Below are 15,734 nucleotides of genomic sequence, written 5' to 3'. Positions count from 1 at the left end.
CCGTGCCTCCTTTTCCAGCCAGGCGAAGACAAAAGCGGGGACTCTCATTTTCATTCCGTTTTCTCGTGCCGCTGGTGGGCCCACGCCCCAGTTCTTAATCACCCTCTACAGCAGTTTCAAGCCAGTTAAGTACTGTACCTACATGTCCTCACTCTCCCCAGGATCCCATCTCTCCCACCCAACCTCTCCCCAAGCAGGCGTCGCGCTCCCACCTCGCCTCCGGCCGCGTCCCACACCTCGCGGGCCGCTCCGGCCCCGGCCGCGCCCCACCTCGCGCGCCGCCCCAGCTCTCCCCGCGCCGGCGGCCGCGCCCCACCTGCGCCTGCGCCGGCGGCCCGGCCCAACCCTGTCTCCGGCCGCGCTCCGCCGCGCCTCCCATGGTTTCGTCGCGCACCCGCCACATGGCCGCCTCCTTCCCTCCCACCTCCATCCCCATTGACGGATGCTAATTGACCCACTGCTGTTCCGCTCGAAGCAGCCCCAGACCGACGCCAGGCCAGTGGTCGACGCCCGTGGCGAGCTGAGAGGCGGTGTCCTCACCAAGTCCGGCGCCGGCAAGGGTTGCGCGTCTCGCGTGTAGGTAAGTGCTTCCTCTGTCATCCCCTACTTCTCATCCCTAAATGGATTCGTAATAATCTTGCCCCTCTTCCTTTTTTTCCGCGTGGGGTTCCCTTGCAACTGCCTGATAGCTCCCCCTTTGGATCTGCAGGTTTTGATCTATCAGCTGTAGACGCGAGCTTTGTCTTTGCTTGAAGTAGTTTACAGTATAACGTAGACGGGTTAGCGTTGTTCCTGAAATCTGTTGGTTCATGGGGAGTCAAACAATGGCATCACAGGCTGGGGGAGGAGGCGGGGGCGGCGGGGGCGGTGCTGGCGCAGTGCAACGCGGGCAGATGCAGAACCTGGCAAGACAAGGGTCTCTGTATAGCCTTACCCTTGACGAGGTGCAGAGCCATTTGGGAGAACCCCTGCATAGCATGAACCTTGATGAGTTGCTCAAGAGTGTCTTTCCTGATGGTCTAGACCATGATGGTGGCACTACCAGCCAGTACGAGCAGACCTCAGGCCTCTTGAGACAGGGGAGCATCACCATGCCGCCTGAGCTTAGCAAGAAGACAGTGGATGAGGTGTGGAAAGGCATCCAGGATGCACCGAAGAGAAATGTCACAGAGAGTGGTAGGGGGAGACGAGAGCGGCAACCAACACTTGGGGAGATGACGCTTGAGGATTTCTTGGTGAAAGCTGGGGTCGTTACCCAAGGATATCTGAAGGACTTGAACGACGTAGGCAATGTGGAGCAGGTTGGTAGTGCTGGGCCTGTTGGTTTGACTGCTGGAGTACAGTGGTTAGACCACTACCAGCACCAGATTACAGCTATCGAGCCCCATCAGCATGGGCAACACAGCATGCCAGGTGGTTATATGCCGAGTCAGTTAGCCCTTCAGCCACTGAACGTTGGGCCGGGTGCTATTCTGGAATCATACTCTGATGGCCAAATTACTTCACCAATGATGGGTGCACTTTCTGATTCCCCGACACCTGGTAGGAAGCGTGGTGCCCCAGGAGATGTGGCGGATAAGTTGATGGAGAGAAGGCAGAAGAGGATGATAAAGAATAGGGAGTCAGCTGCTCGTTCAAGGGCTAGGAAGCAGGTTGCAACATCTGTCTTCTGCCTTTCTATGTTTAACATGCTCTTTTTGTCAGCAATTCTTTAGATACAGAAGTGGATGGATGAAGATTTATGAATGCTAATTTCTTGAGCTAGTTTTTCTTGTGAGCTGTGAGTAGAAAATGTTAGACATGATGACTTGTTCTTCGTCTTAAACCTGAGTATTTCTTGCACTGTATTTGCAACAGGCCTACACTAATGAACTGGAAAACAAGGTATCTCGATTAGAAGAGGAGAATGGGAGGCTAAAGAGGCAAAAGGTACTATGTCATCCCCTTTTGGGAGAAAGCGTTTTCTTATTCCTCCATGTTTGGTCGGTGAAGATGTGCAGTTACCAATTAGTCTTTTATCTTTTATCATCACTTTCTGTTTCCTAATAGGTGTCAGGTTATCTGATAAGTGACAGGAAATAAATGTGATTACCCTTACTAACAGTTGGATCTATTTTTATTCTCACTGTGAAGCTACTTTTAAGACCTGTGTTTATCTAAATGTCACTAAACCCCCTATAGTCTATAACCTCCATTTGCTTTATCGTTGTAGCATTTATTTTGCTTCCATTACTGGAGATAAAACATGTTTATATAGATATAGGACATAAGATTTGATGTACATCATGTGTTGGTTGATCGAATTATGAGATCTGTGCTGTTTGTCCCGTAAAACATTTATTGGAGTAGATGAATGTACCAAGGGCTAATTCTTATCTGTAATTGTAGCAGACTATTTGGGGCTATCTTTTATTTACCTTAGCATCAAAAGTCCAATATGTTAAGGTTATGTTATGAACCACAGCCCTCAACAGGTTACATTATGCTATTTGGGGTTATCTTTTATTTACCTTAGCGTCAAAAGTCCAACATTGTTAAGATTATGTTATGAACCACAGCCCTCCCTCTATATCTAATTCTAACACTGTAGGGTGGAACAATACTACAGCCCTATCGACATATGTTATTATTAGGTATAATAGAGAGGTGTTGGTTGTTATTATGATTTTGTTGTGGAAACTGTCTTTCTGAAGTTTTCCTGGACGACTGAAAAGTCCTATAAGTTTAGTTTTAGTGTAACTTCGTGATATTTCATAGGTTGAGTATTTTTTTTAACTGCATAAGTTTGAGTTCTACTTTATATTACGCCTTCAGATTTCACTTACAGCTTCATGATATTATTACTAATACTGTTCTTATCTTTGTATATGTTACTTTTGATTGATGATTTGTAACTGCAAATTCGGAATTGATATCTGTCTTAGTTGCTTCTTTTTAGCGGTGATAGTGATAACTTTATATTTTATACGACCACCAATTCAATCAGTATGTTGCTTGATAGCCTTACCTATGTGTTTCAGTAACCTTTCAGTTGTACTCCTAACAACAATTACTGATCCACACTCCACAGCTCAAGCTTAGTTCTTGACTTCTTGTTGAGGCGATTTTGTTTTTTTGGTTGTATATATTAGACTTCTATTTGATGCTGATTGCATTAGATGGCTATTTCATTTCTAAATCATTCATCTTACATGTTGTAGTAAGATTATCGGAAATTGAGCAGACTCAAGCAATTTTCTGGTACTGTATTCTCAGAATTTATTTCCTGTGTGGCAAAATAAAAAAATCAAAACCGTGACATGCCCTCTGCCACTGATGCAAAAGCTCAGATGCTTGCAAATAATTTGTTGGCTTGATTTTTAGCTTGTTTTATTCAATTCAATACAGTTCCCACAGTAGGTTATCATATTCCTGTACTCCAATTAAATTAATGTTTTGTGTTATGTCCAGGAGTTGGAGAAGATACTTTTCTCTGCGCCTATGCCTGAACCCAAATATCAACTCAGGAGAACAAGCTCGGTGGCTTTCTGATTATGTCCAGAATATCTAGTTTTGTAGTTCTCCAAGTGCTTTGGCTTGTAAGGTTTTGCCTCTTCGGCTTAGAATCATTTTCTAGCTGGGGAGTTTTTGGCTTATCCTAGCTCGATGGTTTGCTCTCTAGATTAGCAGGAGCCTAGCATGTGCTATCTGAGCACCGCTGTCTCTCCTGAGGCCTTGCTACTAGCCTAGTATGTAAATTTAAATCTGCAGGACTCATTTAGGTGGTCGTAGCTTTATTTACATGGTGACTTAACCCCTGCTCTTCCATGTGTGATATTCTGTGCTTGCCAAACTGCATTGTGCCAGATGGATACATACAACTCTGAGCAGTATGAACCTTTTTTCTTGTAGTCTCAGCTAAATTACATAAGACTCTTTGACTCTTGTTCCTGTTCCTCATTTCCTTTTATCAAGTGTGGTTGATTAAGAGCATCTCCAGTGGTCCTCCAATAAACATCTTTCAATAAGGTAGTATATATTTTTCCAATATTGATAGTTTATTGGAGAAAGGGGAGACTCGAGAAGTGGAGATGCTCTAGGGTACGAGGTAGTTCTTGATGCATCTTCTCGGATAATGATTTCTTTTAAAAAAATAAACTTATGGGATAATGACTTAAAGATACCTCTAAATTGTTGAATGCTTAGCTTTTCCTAAAATGTGGGCACAAAGAATCAGGTATTGTGTATGCCACTGGGTCCTTTTTAGCCTTACCTCTACATCATAATCTGTTTGGATATTTCTTTCGGTTGACTTGTGGTCTTGGAGTTAGTCAGGGTTACCTACCCTGAATCGGTTGCTTATTACTCCATATACTGGAGCCTCCGTCAGATGCTGTTTCGAGCTGTAACTGCCGTTGCCTTATCTGTTGGTGAAGCGTCGTTTGCAGTATCTGTTGGTGAAGCGTCGTTTGCAGTGTGATCAAGATGCTGATGAGTGAACTTGTGTCTATTTTACCAAATGTATTGTTTCAAGCGCAGGTTGTGACAAAAACACCAATTGCAGACTGCCAACCTCGCATTATCAGAGAATTGGTTGAATCGTTTCAGATGCTGGTTTAATTGTGATTAGATTGATACATACTTATTCCTACCATCTGGCCGGTAAATCAGCTGATAGTTACATTACGCCACACTTCCTATTTGACATGTCGCAACCGTGCCGCTTCGCTAAACTCGCCTCACGGCGTCTGTTCGGAAGTACGCCTTGCTTCTTAGAAAGCGTAAAGCCGATGCTGGTTTGTTTTTTTTGAGTAAAATGCATTGGGGGTCCTTAAACTAGTTGACCTGTTCTGTTTAGGTTCATAAACTCCGAAAGTGTATTTCTGGGTCCCTAAACTTTTTAAGTCGTTCACCGCAGGTCCATACTCATCCATGTGGGCAGCTAGCGCTGATGTGGCACGCTGACTAGGCGCTGACTAGGCGCTCTCTCTCTTTCTCTCTCCCCCCGTTCTCCCCCTGCACCGCGCCTCCGTCTGCGCGCACGCCGCCGCCGCGGCCACTGGGGAGAGGGATGGCGCGGAAGAAGGAGGGCCGGCCCCGCGTGCATGTTCGTGCCGCGGCCAGCCTCGCGCCGCCCGGCCGCGCGCCGCCATCCGCCGGCCTGGGGAGCTCCGAGCTCCACGCCCGCCGCCGTGTGCCAGCCGCGTAGGCCGGCCCCGCCGCCGCCGTGGCGCAGGCAGATCTGCGGGTCGTGGCCGTGGAGCAGCGCTAGGGCCGGCGGCGCGGGAGGGAGCTCCACCCGGACAGAGGAGGGAGGAGAGCCGCAGATCCGCGCGAAGCTGGCCGCCGGCGAGCTCGGGAAGGGAGGATGCGCCGCTGCGGGGAGTGGCGCCGCCGCGAGGAAGGATCTGGCCGCCGCCATGGGAGAGGGGATCGGGGGAGCAGAGGGCCGCCCGGCCCTACTCGCCACCGCTGTCTGAGATGAGGCAGGGACGGCGGAGGCCGCTCGAAGTCGACGCGAGAGCTGCCCTCGCGTCCTTCGCCCGCGCGCCGCCGCCCTCCTCCGCCTCCCTTGCGCGCCTTCATCGGGCCGCCTGGAGAAGACCGAGGAGGAGCCGCCTCCTCTGTTCCGCGCGTACTCCACCGCCATGGCCTCCACTGGCGGGAGGGTGGCGGCGCCGTCGCCGTCGCCAAGAGGCCACGAGGCCGCCGCACCATCTCACCGTCGTCGCCGCTCCCACGAACCCCGCGGCGCCGGTGACCAGCACGGACAGGCCCCTATCACGCCGAGAAGCCGCGAGGCCGCCGCAGCTTCGTGCGCTCTGCTTGCTCCGGCGCTGGCCGCCGCCGCTGCGCGCGGCCCTACCGCGTCCGCGGCCGCTCCGCCTTGCCGGCTCGCGCGCAAGCGCCTGGGAGGAGGCTTGCGGCGGGGAGGCGAGCCGCCGTCGCCATGGGAGGACGGGCGCGCATCCGGCCACCCCGTCCGCGCCGGCGAAGGGAGCACAACGCGCTGGAGGACGGCGGAGCAGGGAGGGGCCGACGCGGGTGGGGGGAGAGAGAGAGGAGGGAGGGAGGAGAGAGAGTGAGGAGGGAGAGAGAGCGAGTTCGGGCAGGAGGGCCCCTCCGCCGCCAGCCTCGCCTCGCCGGGGCTCCGGCCCCTCCGCCGCGGCTCGCCTCGCTGGCGGCGCAGGGGGAGAGAGGGGGCGGCGCCGGCTAGAAATGGGAGGCGGAGGCGCGGTGCAGGGGGAGAACGGGGAGGGAGAACGGGGAGAGAGAAAGAGAGAGAAAGATAGAGAGCGCCTAGTCAGCGTGCCACATCAGCGCTAGCTGACCACATGGATGCGTATGGACCTGCGGTGAACGACTTAAAAAGTTTAGGGACCCAGAAATGCACTTTCGGAGTTTATGGATCTAAACAGATCATGTCAACTATTTTTTGGACCCCAGTGCATATTACTTTTTTTTTTCCCGAGGAAAGCCAAAGGTGGTTTGTGATGGGCTGATGGCGTGGGCAAGTGTGCGACGACTTCAGCTGCGGTCTGCGGTCTGCGGAGCAGCGGGAGGCGAGGGCGACAGGGAAATTGGAGGGGATGAGCCGGAACGGCGGCGCCCAAGGCCAACATCCTCCGACGACGGCGAGTGGCGACCGCCTCGCGGTCATCGCGTCTCACTTATCCCACTCTTGGCTCGGCAGTCCGGCGCACATGGCCAGCGAGAAGGAAGCCGCACTCGCCCCCGAGCCCGTCGACGGCCCCACCATGTCAGCCTCTCTCAACCCTCCCAATTCGATACTGTCACTTCAATTTGGATGAATATGACGGAACGGAACGCTCGTCTGACTGGGCTGTAGTTTTGTTTCCTGCTTGCACGCGCGAGCAGAGCCCTGGATTCTGGGTCGTAGCCTCGTAGTGGTGGTTGGACTTCAGAGCAGAACCGTCTGCAGTAAATCCAATTTCAAGCGATGCTGTCTTCGTGTAGCCAGTATCCTATTCTACCCCGCCGAATCTGAAATCGATAGGTTTTTGTAGGGACATCGATGTGCTAATGTGATCCAATGCAAGTTGTGCTTCGATTATCACTTGAGTGGGTGAATTTAGGCAGATATATGGCAACATTTGAACACACACCTAAGGGCCTGGTTTGCAGGTGTTCAGTTGAAACCATCACATTCAGTAGCAGAAACCCATCTCCTCAACAGGTGGGAATGTTCATTGAGCTCCTCAAAATCTATGGTTACTCTGGCAGCTTTCGTTTGTCCATTTGGATGCACTGAACCTACGGCTGGGAAACATGCAGAAATCTTCCTTCGATACCTTTTCTGTCGCACACTCAGTCAACTAGTCAGGTTGGTGGTGACCTGCAAGATGTATATGTGCATATAATGACAAACAATAGAAACAAATAATCAAATATTAGACAGATACCCAATGCTTAACTTTCACACTTGCTGCTAGGATATGCCAAATACTAGCCAACATTTGCTGAATTTTAAGTTTCATCTTTCCTTTTTCTGAATTAAAGAGGTTGCTTTACTTGTTTCTAGTTATGACTACTATACTACTGCTTCTCACATGCATGTGCCATATGTTCTCCATTGAGATGATTAGTCGTCTGTTTTTTTGCAGTTTTGACAAAATTATCAGGAAGGAGATCCCATCTCAGGTGGTTTATGAGGACCAAAAGGTAATCTTATCTGTGCTATCTGGATCAAGTCCTTAATGATCTAGGACTATCAACTTTCTGGTATTGCCAGCTTTAAAAATATTGGCGCCTTCACCACCCTTGGTGTCATTGCCAGCAAGGTTGATTTTCCTCATTGACATGCTATTGAGAAACTCAAGAACTAGTGAACAACATGTTTTAGTCTCACCTGGTGCCATTAAGTGGTTCCTCCTTGACAATCTGGGTCAGGAATCTGTTGAAATTTTAGTCTCACCTGGTGCCATTAAGCAAGGGGTCCATGCTCTGAAGTCTGAAGTCTTCAGCAATTTGCGCTCTGGAAATAACACCTTCCATCTCCCTGGAGAGCCAGCAATTTTCAGAGAAAGCATCTTATATCGAAGAATTACTGTCAAACATTATGCTATCCATTTACCACATACAATGCAAAGCTGCAGTACAAATAGTTTTAGGAACAACATGTTTGTTGTTGCAGTGTTGCTATAGCACGTGATTACAGTAGAATTTTTATCATCTCTATTCAATTATTTTACTACAGGTCCTTGCATTCCGAGACATTACACCACAAGCTCCCATACATATTATAATCATACCCAAGGTTAAAGATGGGTTATCTAGGCTGTCGAAGGTACTTATATTCACCTCTTCTTTTCTCCATTCAAATGGATTGTGCCAAATCCATACTGTAAACCATGTTTCAGAAACAAATTTAAGAAATACATTGGAAGGTACTATGTGCCTTGGACACAGACAATTTTCATGATGAAGTATCAGATGCTTAAAAATAAGATGAATTTAGCTGATGCTATGAATGCTAAAATTTTTTTGAGCAATTATGATAATTATTTGCAGTACGCAATGATACATAGTGTACGATGTATTTGATTATAGGCGGTATCTTTTCAGGAAATCATTGTCCTCTCGTATCTGGTTGAAAAGTTTTTTTTTCTGGTGATAAACCTAGCGGCACATGAATGTTCATGTATCGTTTCCATTGTATTTGTTACTTTAGATACGAGTAAGTTGTAGTGGCACATGAACGATTCATGTATCTCTTGTCTTGAAGGGTCAACCAGCTAGTAGATGGGCTTTAATCCTTTAACTCTTCAAGAGCTTTACCTCTCAGCGCCTGTACCCATAGAAGATAGAACTCTCTGAATGTGAAGGGCAAAATGATATGACATCATTGGTACTGGACAGTGGAACGCAGGAAATTCGCAGCCAGGTTTAGGACTTATTTAGGGATTCAAGGTTGTTGCAAACTGCAATTCACTGAATATGCTGATAGCAAAATAATCAACAACCCTAACTGCAATGTGCTATCGTTGTTGTTCCCAGGCAGAAGAAAGGCACGTCGAGGTTCTGGGCAATCTTCTGTATGCTGCAAACGTTGTAGCAAAGCAGGAAGGGCTTGAGGATGGCTTCAGGATTGTCATCAACGATGGGCCCGAAGGATGTGAGTAACGTTCGTCGGTTCTGATGAGACCCATCTTGTTGGGAATCTCTTGTTGGTGGCCATTCGACTGATTTTTCTGCCTTCGGTTACGTAGGTCAATCTGTGTATCACCTCCATGTCCATCTTCTTGGGGGACGGCAGATGAACTGGCCACCTGGGTGAGTTGGTGTTGCAGTTTTTACAAGAGCAATTTACAAATTACACGGCTGGAATATTCACTTACTACTGCGGTGTCCTGTACACTGGAGCCTGCGATGTAATCTGAGACGATGCTGACAGCATACAGACGCGAAGGACGTGTATAATCGTTGGCAAAGCTTAACAGACCATCGAGATGGTTTTGTCAAGTGTGTAATTTGTAAAGTATGCTAGATGGAGAACGGTCATCCTTAACCAGACCATCGTTTGCAATATGCGGAGCTCATCCGTTTCCCTTGCTTCTCATTTTTCTCGTCCGTGGTAAGAACAGAGGATTACCGCGTGGTAAGTTGTTTTCATGAACTTCTCTGTTTCTCAATTATATGTGATGCTATCATCATACTCTCACAAACACATCTTACAAGAAACCCCCCTACCTCAATCATTACTAATCATGCGATGGTCTTGCAGGCCAAAACCGGAAAAGACTAATAAACTATCCCGTGACATTTTTTCATCCAAACAATATCTTCTGACAGTATCGGAACCCAGCCGTTTTCGAAAAATACAGGGAATGAAGCCGGCGACCCAAGATGCTCCCAGTTCCGCGTACTGTTCGGCCAAGCGCCAGGTTGCACCAGCAGCGATCTCGCGGCAGGCGTGTAGGTGGACAGGTGGTCGCCCGAGCCCACGTGGGAGGCCTGCGGGGCCAGGGCGCACTTGGTGCAAGTCCCCACCAGGCCACCACCAACTCCTTCCCCCTCTCACCAGACCCGGAGGACCCACCCCCTCACGACTTCACTACACCAACCCCCAAAACCCTCCCCCCATCCGAGGCCGTCCCGCACTACCAAGCCACCTCCCGCACCGCGCCGCTGCCGCCGCCGCCGTCTCGCACGCGCGGCAGAGGACGCGCGCGATCCCCTCCCGCCCACCACCACCAGATCGCGCCATGGCCTCCACGGCCTTCGCCGCCACCAAGTTCCTCCCGGCCCACCTCGACTCCTCCCCGCGCATCGCGCCCCACCGCGCCGGCCCCACCGCGAATCTCTCCTTCGCGCCGCTTTCCCCCTCTTCCTCCTCCGCGGCGTCGCTCCTCCGCCTCCGATCCCCGTCGCCGTCCGGCCCGGGAGGCAGGCTGCCCCCGCCCCCGCGCTCGTACGGCGGCGGCGGATCTGGCGACGCCGCGGACTCCGGCGGCGGCAACGGCCGCCGCGGGGGCATCCTCGGCGTCTTCCTGGCCGGCTGGGCCGCCCGCGTCGCCGCGGACCCGCAGTTCCCGTTCAAGGTGCTCATGGAGGAGATCGTCGGCGTCACCGCCTGCGTGCTCGGCGACATGGCCTCCCGCCCCAACTTCGGCCTCAACGAGCTCGACTTCGTCTTCTCCACCCTCGTCGTCGGATCCATCCTCAACTTCGTCCTCATGTACCTCCTCGCGCCCACCGCCAGCGTCGCCGCCGCCGCCTCGTCCGCCGCCGCCGCGCTCCCCAGCCACATGTTCGAGCCCGGCGCCTACTCGCTCGGCTCCCGCGTCGCCACCCTCGTGTCCAAGGGCGCGACCTTCGCGATGGTCGGGTTCGCGGCCGGGCTCGCCGGCACCGCGCTCTCCAACGGGCTCATCGCCATGCGGAAGCGCATGGACCCGGAGTTCGAGACTCCCAACAAGCCGCCGCCCACGCTGCTCAACGCGGCCACCTGGGCGATCCACATGGGCGTCAGCAGCAACCTGCGTTACCAGACTCTGAACGGGGTCGAGTACCTGCTCGGCAAGGTAGCGCCGGCGCCAGTGTTCAAGGTGTCCATCGTTGCTCTCCGCTGCATCAACAACGTGCTTGGTGGCATGTCCTTCGTGTTGCTTGCCAGGTTGACTGGATCGCAAAGATCAGATAAGCCAGCGACGGCTGCAGAAGAGAAGGAACGGTTGATAGCTGTGGGCAATGCCGCCGCAGATGCCATCAATGAGGCAAAGGACGCAGAGGGTAAGTAAAGCGGGTAGAGGAGGGTGCAAGTGGATGCATGTATGCTCTGCGCCTGAGCTTCGTTTGCGGCTTCTTGGAATAGGCCATGAAACCTGTAGATGATAAGTGGGTTGGAATAAGGAGTGAGGCTCAAAACATTTTCTTCAATCTGTTTGTGGTGATGACATGCTTAGTTGATCTTAGAATAAAGTTTTTCTCTCTTGTCCATTTGATCTTTGACTCAATGGGTAGCCTGCTTGCCATACCTGAAGTTGTTTGATCTGCATGCAATCTATGATCCTTAATGATCCTATGATGTAAAGACGAGTGGATTCATGACCCAAAATATAAGAACTTGATGATGTCTAGTTTCTTCATGTAACCAAACCAGTGCCTGTAACTTCTGTTCAATTGTTGGAAACCAATTCCTTTGTTGAATAGACATCAAAATCTGATGTGCTTTGTTCTGCTGCTTTGGCAATGGCTGTGATATGCCAAAATCTAAGATGTTTGTTGGAACTACATTTCGGTACATTTCTTTGTAGTTGTGTTCATGTAAAAATCGATTCTAATGCTTAAAGATCAAGTGGGAAAAGATTTGCGGGTTTTAACTCGATTGAGTGTATAATTGTTTGCTCATTGGCACATTGTCATCCTTGGCATTGCAAATTGAATCGAGGATTCAAAGTTGTAAAAGCCAGTGGAAGTAGACCTGAAACTCCAATGGTCATGGAAGCAATGCTAGTATGTATTAGTTGTTGGCTGGACATATATTTTTCTAGTGCTAATCAGAAGCCTTTACCTTTCTCCAAAAAATTTTAAATACAGGACCTCGTATTGCTTGTTTCTGTGGCTCTGTAGCCATTGCTCTCAGACTTGTAAACGTCGGTAGAATCAAAGCTTGAGAATGCTCCCTGTTGGTCATGCATACCTTTCAATCCGACTTGTGTTTGTGTTGTGCAAGATAGTTCGTTTGTCTGTTGTTTACGGTCCTGGTAAGTCTGTTGTTACCATGTTAGCTGTGCTTATTCATTTTTTTGTTATTTTCGGAACAAAGGTTATGAACAATAGCTTAACATATTCATTTCTGATTAATTCGAATATCCAGCTTGGGCATATCCGCATATTTTCTACTATTATTGTGGTCCCTCTCGGGCCTTGGCTTTGATCCACTGGACCAATAGGGATTTTATAGTTTGTAGCGACGCTGTTCCGGTCCCGAATGCGGATGCCCCCGGCCCTTTTTTGTTGGTAGACAGCGACCTCCAGCAATTCCTTCCAGGTCCAGCGCTCTCAAAGTTTCGACCGGTCGCACTTGACGTCTTGTGCTTGCTCGGATCGCAATTCTACAGAGGACAGACGTGCGGCCTGTGAGGCGAGCCCTCCGTGAAAAAGACGGCAGACACGACGACGTCCATGTCACACGACCCGTGCGCCGTGCCGCTGTGGCGTTTGCGCCTGGCGTACATCGACGCGCGACCTGAACCGGGACGGGGGGCACGGGAAGCACGCCGAGCCCCGAGTCTCCATGGCATGGTCGCACGCCGAGCACGGCGGTTCGGCGCTGGCGCCGCCGCTGCGGAGACTCGTCGTCTCCGTCACGCCTCCGCCGCCGCCGCCACTTACCTGCGCCTACGGACGGTCCCACGTCCCCGTCGTCTGCCTGTAGCTGCCAAAGCAACTTTCAGATGCCTTGGAATGGTCGCCCGGCTGGAGTAGCCACGGGAGACAAGCAAGCTGCAGGTTCCGTGCCGAATCCAGCCGTTCGGCGCGTTCCCCGCGGCGCGGGCGCGGCCAAATGTGCCGTTCGGAGACGGGGATGCCGGGCAGGAATTCCGCCGCCCGCTCTTGTTACCATTTGGGTCGCCGGCGCGCCGCTCCGGAGTCCAGCCACGCCACGCCATGACGCCCAGCCCGATCACGACTCGTGCCCCACTGCCCCCTGTGGAATCGCACACGCGTCGCGTGCATGTTACAGTGGACATCGCAACCACGGCGCCGTGCATGTTACAGGCTCGGAGGTCGGAGCCGCTGCACGGCTCTGAGGGGTGTGGACAGTTCAAGTCGCGTCGGTCAAACCCATTGTGCCATGTGCCGCACTCGTCAGGGAATGCTAGATTTTTTTTTTTTTTTGCAAAGAGACAAGGGTAGGTTCAACTTTCAAGGACGAGGAGGCACTGAGGAGATGAATGATTAGCGTGGTCAAACAGGTGAGTCCAAAGGCTTTGGGCCTTTGAGATCTTGAAATGGATCTGTCATGTGGGCGTGGCATGTGGAGGTTTCACTCTTGTTTTTGTTATCACACCAGATTTGATGCCAATTAATCCTCCAGTCACATGATCAGAGGGACTGAGCGTCAGGCACATTGGCTGTTTTCTCTTGTCCCTCTTTTTTGAAAGACCTTGGGTGGTTTCTCTTACTAAACTGCTGATTATTTTTTTAAAAATTCTAGAGCCACTGACTCGTAAAGCAGCTTTGTTGTGATTCTGCGATTGGATGATTGTAGGTAGGAAGGACCACAGCAATGAGGAGCAAAAAAGGCGAATGCATTGTGATGGGCCGCTGTCCTCCAATATTTCAAGAAAAAACATTTCCCTGAAAGTGCATCAGCGTTGCATGCTCTGCAAGTTGACGGGAAATAAAGACTAAGAGTCGCCCTGGGCACGAAAAACCTAGAACCGAGAACCGAATCGAAAAAATTGAGAATCGGAGCCGAACCAATCTGAAACCGAGAATTCAGGAACCAAAGTATTCGGTTCGGTTCAGTTCCTAAACCGGTTAGCCGAAGAACCGAGCACATCATATATTCAGCTCATAAAGCTATTAGGTGGCCCAAGGCCCAAACAAAACCCTAGCTTTATTACACCACTCCAACCCAAAGTCCAAACTACCCACCAAGCCCACTAGTCACTACCGCCCCTCAACCCCCAACTCGGCGATCCCCAACCCTTAGTCCCCCACCCCCACGGCCGCCTCCGGCCAAGCGCCGCTGTGCCGCCGCCGTGTCAGCCCCTCCACGCCCTCCTCGGCCGCCGCTGAGGCACCTTCCCGGCCACCGCCGCAGCCCCTCCCTGTCCCGAGCCTCCGCCTCGCCCTCCCCGGCCGCGACCCCTCCCCATCGCCGTCGCGGCCGCTCCCCGACACCGACGCGGCCCCCGCCCTCCCCGGCGGCGTCCAGCGGAGCACGCAGGCTAGGCTGCGGGGGTGTTGCGCCTCCCGGCAGGCCAGGAGCACAGCATGGCGCCCGCGGTCCTCAGCAGTCCAGGCGGCGGCGGCGGCGCGGCCGTCCCCTGCAGGCAAGCCGCCGGCAGCGCGCAGCGATGCCCGTCGCTGGCAAGCTCCGAGAGATTTTTTCCTCCTCAACGAAGTTCGGTTCCATCGGTTTTAACCGGAACCGAACCCGAAATTTATCGGTTCTTTGTCCTGAAAAGAACCGAACCGAACCAAACCAAACTTGTTCGAGAACTGAAGAACCGAACCGATCGGTTCGGATAGAACCGAATGCCTAGGCCTAACTAAGACTGCACTTGATGTCAACACTCACATTAAGAGTAGTTAACATTCAAGAAACTCATGTTTGATAAACTAGGAAACTTCTGCTAAAATAAGGCTTTATTACACACAAAAAATGATTTAAAAAACAGTGGAAAAAACTTATAGTGGATGCAATCTATATGTGGCTCCATGTGCCGCCCACAATCGCCGAATGGGCACTCACGCAAAAGATAAAAATGCGAGTTGGTACAGAACCGCTGGTACGCGGCCATCACATGCTAAATCAAACACAATCATGGGAGCTCCTGAGGTCGGATCTCCAATATCTCTTGGTGCTGACTGTACTCGCATGGAAGCTTTTATAAGAGCAGCGGCTTTGAGTTCCTGATCCTCGCTTCTCAGTTGATCCCATCATCAACTCACCAGTAGCTTCTACCTACCCCCCCTCTGCCAAAGCGCCAGCACACAGCCATGAGAGCTATCACCGTCTGCGCCTCCTTCCTCTCCGCCTTGCTGCTTCTGCATTGCATCCTGACGTCGTCTGGTGTCGTGGTCTCAAAGGAGAGGATCCAATCAAGGAAGCTCTTGCAGAGTGTACACGTCAGCTCGGAGAGAGCACGGCGACAGGTGTTCCACGCAGTGGCGGCCGCGGCGAACAAGACTCCTGGCGCCCAGGTGTCCGAGAACCTGAAGAAGCAGACGCCGAGCAGGTCCAACCCGATACAGAATTAGCTGGAGTAGGTCACGATCTGTGAGCAAATCGGAATGCATTCTCTGCACTTGTCAAGTGTATGGAGGGATTTTCTGTTATTTTAGTTTTTGTTTTCGTTTTGCTACGTTAGAGACTTGCGTTTATCATTGCTTGTACAGTAGAGGATAGCATATAGATAGATAGAAAGGGGATTTTTCTGTTGTTTCCCTCTCCCAATTGTTCATGAATTTTCTGTCACGTTCACCTTTTCCGGTCTAATATGTGAAGACTATTTTAGTGATATCAGGTTCTATGCCCAGGACTAATTTCATTGCCA

General features: G+C 51.2%; 3 protein-coding genes across 5 annotated transcripts; all 3 read left to right on the top strand.

The window, feature by feature from the left end:
* The first annotated feature begins 270 nt into the window (after positions 1-270).
* On the top strand, positions 271-3,924 carry LOC120708432 (ABSCISIC ACID-INSENSITIVE 5-like protein 2). The gene is made up of 4 exons (XM_039993674.1): positions 271-580; positions 710-1,652; positions 1,858-1,929; positions 3,451-3,924. Exons 2-4 carry the CDS (start codon positions 810-812, stop codon positions 3,529-3,531), a joined length of 996 nt encoding a protein of 331 aa, XP_039849608.1. The 5' UTR covers positions 271-580; positions 710-809; the 3' UTR covers positions 3,532-3,924.
* Positions 3,925-6,474: 2,550 nt separating this feature from the next.
* LOC120708431 (14 kDa zinc-binding protein-like) lies at positions 6,475-9,559 on the top strand. Of its 3 annotated transcripts, none has more exons than XM_039993670.1 (5): positions 6,476-6,739; positions 7,605-7,662; positions 8,198-8,287; positions 8,998-9,115; positions 9,210-9,559. In XM_039993670.1, exons 1-5 carry the CDS (start codon positions 6,570-6,572, stop codon positions 9,275-9,277), a joined length of 504 nt encoding a protein of 167 aa, XP_039849604.1. In that variant the 5' UTR covers positions 6,476-6,569; the 3' UTR covers positions 9,278-9,559. The 3 variants fall into 3 exon arrangements, with proteins under 3 accessions (XP_039849607.1, XP_039849604.1, XP_039849606.1); XM_039993672.1 differs by lacking the exon at positions 6,476-6,739 and adding an exon at positions 6,747-7,324; XM_039993673.1 differs by lacking the exon at positions 8,198-8,287 and having other exon boundaries at positions 6,475-6,739.
* Positions 9,560-10,205: 646 nt separating this feature from the next.
* On the top strand, positions 10,206-11,598 carry LOC120708430 (protein RETICULATA-RELATED 3, chloroplastic-like). Its single transcript, XM_039993669.1, has one exon. The coding sequence runs from the start codon at positions 10,206-10,208 to the stop codon at positions 11,238-11,240; it is 1,035 nt and encodes a 344-aa protein (XP_039849603.1). The 3' UTR covers positions 11,241-11,598.
* The last annotated feature ends 4,136 nt before the right edge of the window (positions 11,599-15,734 follow it).

Source organism: Panicum virgatum, chromosome 5K (assembly GCF_016808335.1).
Source record: "Panicum virgatum strain AP13 chromosome 5K, P.virgatum_v5, whole genome shotgun sequence".
Lineage (NCBI taxonomy): Eukaryota > Viridiplantae > Streptophyta > Magnoliopsida > Poales > Poaceae > Panicum > Panicum virgatum.
The sequence above is the reverse complement of the archived record's forward strand: the minus strand, read 5'-3'. Positions and strand labels throughout refer to the sequence as shown.